Source organism: Achroia grisella, unplaced genomic scaffold, assembly GCF_030625045.1.
Source record: "Achroia grisella isolate CSIRO2021 unplaced genomic scaffold, CSIRO_AGI_Agris_v1 utg540, whole genome shotgun sequence".
Lineage (NCBI taxonomy): Eukaryota > Metazoa > Arthropoda > Insecta > Lepidoptera > Pyralidae > Achroia > Achroia grisella.
In genome coordinates this window covers 488548-498741 of record NW_026712925.1, presented here as the reverse complement: position 1 = coordinate 498741, position 10194 = coordinate 488548, and the positions used below count along the sequence as shown (strand labels likewise).

General features: G+C 35.2%; 1 protein-coding gene across 1 annotated transcript; it reads left to right on the top strand.

Moving 5' to 3' along the window:
- The first annotated feature begins 2851 nt into the window (after positions 1-2851).
- Positions 2852-9009, top strand: LOC131847692 (DNA-directed RNA polymerases I and III subunit RPAC1). The gene is made up of 6 exons (XM_059197322.1): positions 2852-3023; positions 3339-3639; positions 7801-7920; positions 8004-8186; positions 8572-8799; positions 8874-9009. The coding sequence occupies exons 1-6, from the start codon at positions 2970-2972 to the stop codon at positions 8981-8983; spliced, it is 996 nt and encodes a 331-aa protein (XP_059053305.1). The 5' UTR covers positions 2852-2969; the 3' UTR covers positions 8984-9009.
- Positions 9010-10194: the final 1185 nt, after the last annotated feature.

The following is a 10194-nucleotide window of genomic DNA, read 5'->3' as shown; positions in this document are numbered from 1 at the left end:
ACATTAACAAAGAATTAAAAATTGGCAAAGGCAAAGTAATATAAAATCCTAAATTTTAAGGGACGTAGAAACTAATATAAATAAAGTTGCCATGGAAACTACTTGAAAATAACGAAGGAATACTGTGGATCATAACAATTTATACAATAAATATGTATTGTAATGCTGTTGGCCTTAGCTGGCCTTCGCAGCTACATTGAACGTAAATCGCAAAGCAAGAACTGTAAAAATATTTTTTGTTTACTTTCTTAATAATCCTAAGATTATCTAGAATGTAGCTGTGTGAATAAAAGTATGATTATTTTATTTTCTGCTTTATTGATTTTTATTTTTAATTATAGCAATATTGTAAAAATTATGTGACATACTATGAAATAAAATATACAGCTAGTACTCTGTTCTAAAACATAAGTTAAATAATAAGCTAAGATTAAGTATTATGTGCTATACAAACATCATACTGAAAACATACAAACCCGCTCCATAAGCATGAAAAAATATGAAAGAAACCTATTTTGTTACATTTGCCCAAATTTCTTATATTACTAATTTGTGCAGTATCTTTACACACATAGCAAATTTTACTCAGAAATGTAGAATATCTTTTATCAATACAAAACTGAACTAGCTTGCTTCATGCCACGCATTTCTGTTGCTGGTAGGCATGCAATGGGTACCAGCAACAGAAATGCGGAGTTTAGATTGTTTCAGAAGATTAAAATACTTCTGTTTCATGATATTAATTTACTTTTGACTAACTTCAGAAAATTTAGTATATTAATCAGTTTTATTAAACCAAACATGGTGTAGATGTTTTATATTTTGTATGTATATAATATGCAGTGCCTTCACCAGTTACTACTTCCACACTTATTAATTTTGCTGGTTTTCTATAATTTTATAATGAAATTGTATAAAAATATCTACATGTTTATAAAATGTCTAACATCACAGTACTCTAATGTTAGTTGAAGACATATTAAAACGGACACAACATAGCAGATTGTCTGCATTGTTATTTGGCTGGGATAGTCTCCAATGAATGAGAGCTTTGTTTATCCCATATTTTATTTTATGTAACGGAATTATGAATTTATATTCATGCTTCACAATAAATATGAGGCTTCTGTCAACCCTAACTATAAGTAACAGAGTGAATTGTAACTCTAGTGCTGATTGATTGGGTCATAAAAGGGCAAACATTACATTAGCAAACAAAGATGAATTGTAAAAGAACTAGTATAGCAGTATATAATCTCAATGACAATTAAAAATTATGCAATTCAATTTACAATTATTCAATTAAAGCCTGCATCAAATATCCATATATACTTATATTACAATCATGATAATTAAATAAACATTTTCATTAGAATTTGATGCAGTATTCTTCCTCATTAGTTAAATATTTTTATACTAAATTATTATAACACTAGATAGATACCTACTTATAAGAAACATATTGAATTAAATAGGTATATAAGATGATATTTTTATAGTTTACTAAAGCTAACAGTGATGAAGTTCTCGTCTCCTCCTTAACCCTAGGATTTCGCATGAGGAAGCTAGGAGAATAAAGTCCAAATATACCAGCACATGAAACTGTAAAACATAAAATCCTATGTCAAGCCGTTGGGGCCACAAAGGAAATAATGTGCTAAATTGGTCTCATAAGAGATATCAGTGTGTAGCATTGGGATGCTAATAAATTGTTATAATGATGTTGATGTGATGATGACAGTAATTGGCATAAATTATATTTGCACAGGATTGAATAAAGCCAAACCCTATTTACGACGATTATATTAGATACTTAATATTTAGAGTTCCTAATTTAAGATGTCTATTTATTCGGAAATATCAGCTGTTACACTTTACTTAGCTATAGGGGGATGAGGAGGACTATTTGAATTATTATCACAAAGACTAACATAACATTCGCGTCCTACTCGTGTCCGCCGTTGCCCTTTAAGTAAGTGAGCAGCTTGTTCAACACGCATTACCAATCTATGCTGGTTCTCCAATCTCTCCAAACAATTCTTGCATATAGTTTTAGGTAAAGGATCAGAACGAGATACCTGTAATGACGAAATAGAATTGTTAAATAATCACAAAGTTATTTTATTCAGCAAATCATTAAGGATTTTTTATTAAACATTACGAAATATATTTGCTTACATTTATTGAAAGATATCTATTTATTTTCTCTGAGATACACAACCGTATGCCTTCTTCTCCATATATGTGAAGGACTACTCGATGCATTTCTGAACATAATCTACATATAAATCCTGTAAGAACTCCTCGATCCAGACTTCCCATTGCTGTAGATTTCGAAAATAAGTATTATGATAGATTTAAAGTTAATATTCACTACGATACGAAAATTTTTACAATTAGTAATTAATTCGATTATTCGATAAATAGTACGCAGGTATTAAATAAAAAACAAATGTAATATAAACAGCGTTGCCAACATATAAATAAAGAAATAACCAAAAGATCTGCCATAAAAGTAGATTTTTAATCAATAAATGCTAAAATACTAAAGGTTTTTTTTATTTATATTACATTGTGGCTTTTGATGCATATTACAGGTTCACATAGATTCGTATGTGAAAAATGTAGGGAGGTACCTTCTCTATTAGACTCCCCAAAATTGATATCTCGAAAATATATGATAATTTAATAAAATTTTATCATGTAAAATAATATTATCAGTATAATTTTTATGTATTTGTAATGATATTTGATAATATAGTTTTTACATTTTATAATAATATCAACTTTTAGCAAAAAAAGAAACATTTGTTGGAGATTTAGCAAAATTAAGTATTTGAGTGTTGTCATCTTAAGTGTGGCTAATATTAAAAAAAAAAGACTTCAAAATATTTGAATCTTTTTAATTTAATTGTTTAAATTTTATATAAAACTTAGTTGTTCTTTGCGTTTCAAATAGATAAATATTCATGGCTGACTTAGAGGAAAAACCTCGGGTATTTTTGGAGGAATTCAGACTTAAGGTATTTAAACAATAAATACATGTCGGCATGCTTAAATTTCATGTCTGGGTTAACTTTCATCATTTAGATACCTTTCCAATTACTTATTAAGTAATTAATAATGAAATTATTATATATTTTGTCTCTTTAAACTTTTTCTTTGTTTCACCAAGGAATACAGAATGATCCTAACCTAACTTTATTCTATTTTGGTAAGTAAGGCCAGGATATTACGATATATTTCGACATCAAAAATTTTTATTCTCCATAATCCTCCACTCTAAATAAGTTCCAATGTTATTAGCTAAAATATGTAAACCCTTATTTATTTTACAGAATGCATCAGATGATTATGGCTTAGCAGATGAATTATGGAGTTTTAAAAAATTTACAAAAAAATTCCGTATAGTTATTGTGCGAATGGACAACTTTGAAATGGAGTTTGATTTGATTGGTATACAACCTGCATTTGCTAATGCTTTCCGAAGGTTAATGCTAAGTGAAGTACCAAGCATGGCCATAGAAAAAGTTATGGTTAGAAATAATACTTCTATTATTCAAGATGAAGTGTTAGCTCATAGATTAGGTTTAATCCCACTGAAAGCAGACCCTAGACTATTTGAATATCGTTCAAAAGGTTTGTATTTACATTTGCAACTATTGTGAGTACTTTGCAAAGACAAAGTATTATTTTTAGAATATAATGTTCATTTTATGTGAAGAGAATTCTGTACCCTTAAAGTTAATAATAAGTACTAAATAGCATTTCTAACAGTGAAATGCTGCCATATGACATATTTAATACTGTTATAAATAATTTGATAAATGATAGGAAGAAAGAAGAATGAAGGAAAAATTAATAATATAATAATCTCAGGCCAATTTACATAGTGCCATCTAGACAAGCAAGTTAAGCTAGTTAAAGCTTGTGGTATCATCATCATCATCATCGCAGCCCGGAAGACGTCCACTGCTGGACATAGGCCTCCCCCAAAGACCTCCACGACGATCGGTCCTGCGCTGCTCGCATCCAATGCCTTCCCGCGATCTTGACCAGATCGTCGGTCCACCTTGCTGGAGGCCTTCCCACGCTGCGTCTTCCGGTCCGTGGTCGCCACTCGAGGACTTTACTGCCCCAACGGCCATCTGTGCTACGAGCTATGTGCCCTGCCCATTGCCACTTCAAAGTCGCAATTCTTCGGGCTATGTCGGTCACTCTGGTTCTTCTGCGGATCTCCTCATTTCTGATTCGATCACGCAGAGAAACTCCGAGCATAGCCCTCTCCATGGCCCTCTGAGTGACTCTGAGCTTGTTGATGGGGCCCATAGTTAGCGACCACGTCTCTGTTCCGTAAGTCATCACTGGCAACACACATTGGTCGTAAACCTTCGTCTTGAGACACTGCCGAAATTTGGACGAAAAGATATATCGGAGCTTCCCGAACGCTGCCCATCCGAGTTGGATTCGACGATTGACCTCTTTCTCGAAATTGGATCTACCTATTAGTTAGCCCTAAGTATACGTAGTGATCGACAATTTCGAGTGTAGAATCTCCGATTTTTACGGGAGCAGGTACGACATGGACGTTTGACATAATTTTCGTCTTGTCCATGTTCATTTTAAGACCTACTCCTTGTGAGACTGAGGTCTTCGAGCATTTTGCTAAGGTCTTCCAGGGTCTCAGCCATGACCACGATATCGTCGGCAAATCGAAGGTGATTGATGTACTCGCCGTTAATGTTGATGCCCAGCCCGCTCCAGTCCAGAAGCTTGAAGACATCTTCCAACGCAGCGGTAAACAGCTTTGGCGATATGACATCGCCTTGTCTGACACCTCGCTGCAGTTGGATAGGCTTCGAATTCTGGTCATAGTGGCGTTTTCATACAAACATTTCAACGCTTCGATATATCGATAGTCAATTTGGCACCGCTGGAGAGACTGTAGCACAGCCCACGTCTCGATCGAATCAAAGGCTTTTTCATAGTCCACAAACGCCAAACAAAGTGGCAGGTTGTATTCTTCGGTCTTCTGAATTACCTGCCGCAGCGTATGAATGTGGTCTATGGTACTGAAGCCTTTTCGGAACCCGGCTTGTTCGGGAGGCTGGATGTCGTCAAACCTGCGCGCGAGACGATTCGTGATGACTCTCGAAAACAACTTATAAACATGACTCAGCAGTTTTACGGTTGCAGGCGTTTTGCCCTCGACTATTGTGAGTCTCTTGAAGAACAGAACCACCACACCCCTTTGCCATTTGCCCTCGAGGATGACGGAGTTGAATTAGGATTTTCTACCTCCAGCCCTAAGCTCAGCAGTAACTCCATCAGCGCCCGGCGCCTTGTTGTTTTTAATTTGTTTAAGAGCCATACCAATCTCGTACAGGCTGACGTCCGGGATATCTTCGGTATAGTGTCGGGTTAATTTGGCTCTAGGGTCTTTCGCCATGTTGTTAACAGGTGCCCGTGTTGTCGTGTATAACTGTCCATAGAACTTATCAATTAAAAAGTTCGGTTATAAATAATTTGATCCGTCTTAAATGTCTGTCCGGCAGCCAGATCCCTGTTAAAGACTTTTGAGCCCTTGTTTCTCTCAATAGAACACAATTTGTGTTAATATAAGTCACGAGTCAAGGACTTAGAGATCTTACCTGCTAAGTTGCCGATACTGAGAAGCGTCAGTCGGAGACTGCAGGACCATACTTCGCCTTTCATCCATCAATTTGAGGGTAGAGATAGATATTTTTCTGGTTCTTTCTGCGCGGCGGGTTTTGAAGTGCTTAGACCCAGCCGCACGGACAGTTTCCACGAACCTGTTGTTGTAATCGTCCACGTCAACGCAGTCACCAAGGCTTTCGAAACGGTTTTGCAATTCTAGCTGAAAGCTTTCGGGGTTTTGGATCTGTATAGGTGTAGGGCGGAGCATAGATTTCATTAGTCATCGTTCGATTTCAGATTCAGATTCAATGTACAATCCGGTGATCATATATATCACAGAAACATCATTGAAAATCTGTCTTCTCGTTGACAAGATGAAAATCTCGTTTTTTGTGGCACCATCGGGACTAATCCACGTCCATTTCCTGTTCCGGCTTCCTGAAGAAGGAGTTCATCATAAAGAGGTTCTCCTTCTCCATGACCAGCATTTGACCTCGGAAGTTCCGATATAAATCAATTGCCCCACTCTCAGCTCATCACCGCTTCGTTTGCCCAATTTTGCGTTAAAGTCCCCCATGATAACGTTATAATGAGTCTTTGTACTATGTATGGCTCTGGAGATATCCTCATACATAGCCTCAACCTCATCGTCGGAGTGCGTCGAAGTTGGAGCGTACACTTGGATGACCTTCAATGAATACCGTTTGGTAATTCTGAGTATCAGGTACGCTACCCTAGTCGACACGCTCTCGACCTTGATAACATTATTCACAAGGGACTTGTGGACGAGGAACCCGACACCGCCTTGGGACAGTTGATCGCCCTCCCGGAAGTAAAGCAGATTGCCCGATTTCAGGACTATCGAGTCCTCCCCTTTTCTTCGGACTTCAGATAATCCCACGACATGATAATCTGCTCAACTCTTCCTCCAGTTCAATTAACTTTTCGTCGGTCCGCAGTGTTTGAACGTTGTATGTTGCCAGGGCCAGTGGTCGTCGTTTGTGGTAGCCTGGTCTTACCCGGAGATTCTTCGCACCCCCTGCCCCGCCGTTTCCATGACCGCTACCATGATCAAGACTAGCGGGGCCGCCGGGGACTGGGGGCCGGGGCCTTGGGTGTAAATTCATTTGGGGGGATATTGCCATAATCGCCACGCTTGGCATGCGGGTCGGCGATCGCAGTATGATGGTAGGTACTCAGTAGGACGCTGCTGCCCGTCCACTGGTCGATGAATCCCTTAGTCGCCTTTTACGACACCCACGGGAAGAGAGGGGGTGGTGCTATTCTTACAGCGACACCACACGCTAGTATAGAAAATAAACTTCAAAATAAAAATTAGTGCTGGTTGGTAGTTTGTATTCACACGTTTCGACTTGTAAATATAAACTTTCAAGGATTATTTAAAAGAGCAACACACAAGTTTCTTGCTCGTTCTTCTTGTGATGAGACAGCTTTCCGAACGAGCGGTAGATAAAAAAAAATGTTATGACTATTCAAAAGTGCTTAAATTAAGCACTTTTGGGTAGTACATAATTCATACAAATACATAGATTTTTTTCTTTGTAAATACATACATATTATCTATGTATAATATGTATGTATTCACAAAAAAAATGTAAAAACCTAAAACTCCCAGACCAATATAAATAATTGTACTCATGAATACAAATGTTTGTGCCGTGTGAGGAATTGAACCCGCAACCATTGGATCTAAATTGGTGTGCTATACTGCTAGACAACTGAGGTTGTCAAAAGTTTATTTTACTCTTAAAATAAGACTGATATAAGAAATATGTGATACTTTGAATGATTAATGTTAGCTACATTGTAGTCTCATTTTTTTCTTTAAATGCATCTGCTCTGCATACTATAGCATGCTGTGAGTGGCCATAGATAGACATGTTGCTACTTCTGACTATACTTACAAGCTTTATATTTAATGAGAATGTTGGTCTCAAAACTGATCATATAATCATAATTAATATTTTCCCATAATAAATTGAATATATATGAGATATTTTTATAATTTTTGGTATATACTTAGTAATTATTTTGATTGAAAATATTCCTATATTGGCATATGACTTTTTTTGTAAATAAAAAATAGTGTACAATGTCTTATTGTTTGTTTAATAATTACAGATACAACAGATGGCACAGAATTTGACACTTTGGAATTTTCACTCAAAATCAAGTGTACAAACAACAAGACACAGCTAAAAGATTCTTATAGACCAGAAGACTTGTATGAAAACCACAATGGTAGATTATTTATATATTATTCCTTATATTATCATAATATAGATCATAATTCAATTTTCTTTACACATTTTACCAATTTTCAGTTTATTCCTCTCAAATAAAATGGCACCCAGTTGGCAATCAATCTTCTGTACACAAGGAAGTTGATATAGGTCCTGTGCATGGGGATATTTTAATATCTAAAATGAGGCCAGGACATGAGTTAGACCTACATTTAGTTGCTATGAAGGGTATTGGCAGTGATCATGCCAAGTTTTCCCCTGTAGGTGAGTATATATGCCTTAGTAACAATACTTTTATAATTGTTAAAATTATAAAGTATAGATATATAAAATATTTAAGAATAGTACCAGAGACATGCAAAAAATAATATATATAATAAGCTCTGTTAATGTTTATTGACCATACTTTCCATCTGTTTACCATCTGCTGATATAATCCAGTTGCATAAAAAATGCATGTATTTGTTTACTTGTAATAATACTTACCTTTATAATAGTATTTACTTTTACTTTATGTAGTATGATGCAGCAGAGACAAAAAACTTAACTATATCACACACCTCTATGGCACCATCTGCCTTTATAACTTTAATAATGTAATTGTATAATAATGTAAATATATGTACTTATTTAATTAAATATTTTCCAGCAACCGCATCATATCGTTTATTGCCAGAAATTACACTAACCCGTGAAGTATCAGGCACTGACGCAACATTACTACAAAGTTGTTTTTCACCAGGAGTTATAGAAATTGATTCCAAGGGGCGAGCTTTTGTAAAAGACGCCCGGTATGATACCTGCAGTAGAAATGTTTACAGATATGACAATATTAAGGATGCAGTAGTTATGAGTAGAATCAGAGATCATTTCATATGTAAGTATAAATTGGTTATTTCTTATAATTTAAACTGCATGCAATAATACTAATGCACAGTTTTTTTTTTTCAGTTAATGTGGAGTCAGTAGGAGCCATGTCACCCAATGTGATATTTATAGAAGCTGTTAAAGTATTGAGGGATAAATGTAAATGTTTATTAGAGGAATTAAATACATTATAAATTCAGATATGGTTTGAATTTATTTATGCAATAATATCTATCTGTGTATACTTCTAAAGATGTAAATAAAACGAACAAAATTCGAATATTACTGCATTTTTATATATAAGATTTTTTTGTAAATACGCTGTATATCGACATAGGAAACTACCTGACCAATACAATCATATCGACTCATTAATATAAATATTTGCATCTTGTGAAAAGTAAACCCATAACGGGTTGAAAGGAATGCGGTATGCTAAATACCTTAACTGCAGAGGCTCCAGACCATCATAGATATACCTACAACCCTTAAAAAGTGACAATCATAAAAGATACTAATGTAATTAGAATATTTGTCTGAGGATTAGGCCCTTTGAATAGTACCGTCTGAGTTCTATTTTTATTACAAATTACAACTAATATTATTTCAAATCTTTTGGTTCATAGATTTAGAATATAAAAGGGAAAAGCTTTGTGTTATTTTTATTGCTCATCATAAGCCGTAAATTACACGGTAGAAAAACACTTGTGAATAAACCCCTTTTACATACCTCTATAAAACTATTAGGCCTCTTGAAAATTAATGACGTATGTCGATTTATTACATAATCATTGAAACTGATGGCAACATTATTTATATCCAAAACGTAGCATCAGTCACTCAGTAATTGTTTTGTCACCACTGAATGTTAAAGTTGAACCATTAAACTCGGAAGAAAAATAATGCAAGCTTCATATTTTTAGACACACAAATAGGTAGAAGGTACATAATATTCTACATTAATCAGACACCGGAATAAAAATAAAAATTATCAGTAGATATGTCAAAAGTGATCATTGCCGTCCATCTAACTAAATTACATAGTTGCATCATACATAAATATATGACTGTATAGTTGGTGTAATGGCAACGATTGATTTTTACCCGAACAGTTCTTATTGACATTTCCAGAAATAACCGCAATATGTTATCAATGTAGTAATATACTTATATCTAGGGTAATAAATTGTGCGCACCGTTGTTCCCCTTTTAATTAATATTTGGAGAGCAAATTTAACGACACGTTCATAAGCAAGCATTGAACCAATAAAGTATAGCGAAAGTACCAGTGTCCCCCAAAAGATAATCTGTATCAACACGGACGGTAGGTACTTATGCAACAAGACAAGCGTCTCAGTGCCGCTCGCCAGCATCAGTGGGCTCTGCGCCACCAACAACATCGGCA

Excerpts from the sequence above, each read along its gene's own strand:
- LOC131847692 (XM_059197322.1), top strand. The coding sequence starts at position 2,970 with ATGGCTGACTTAGAGGAAAAACCTCGGGTATTTTTGGAGGAATTCAGA. Across the intron at positions 8,187-8,571 it reads TGCCAAGTTTTCCCCTGTAG|CAACCGCATCATATCGTTTA; the intron begins GTGAGTATATAT and ends AATATTTTCCAG. Across the intron at positions 8,800-8,873 it reads AATCAGAGATCATTTCATAT|TTAATGTGGAGTCAGTAGGA; the intron begins GTAAGTATAAAT and ends TTTTTTTTTCAG.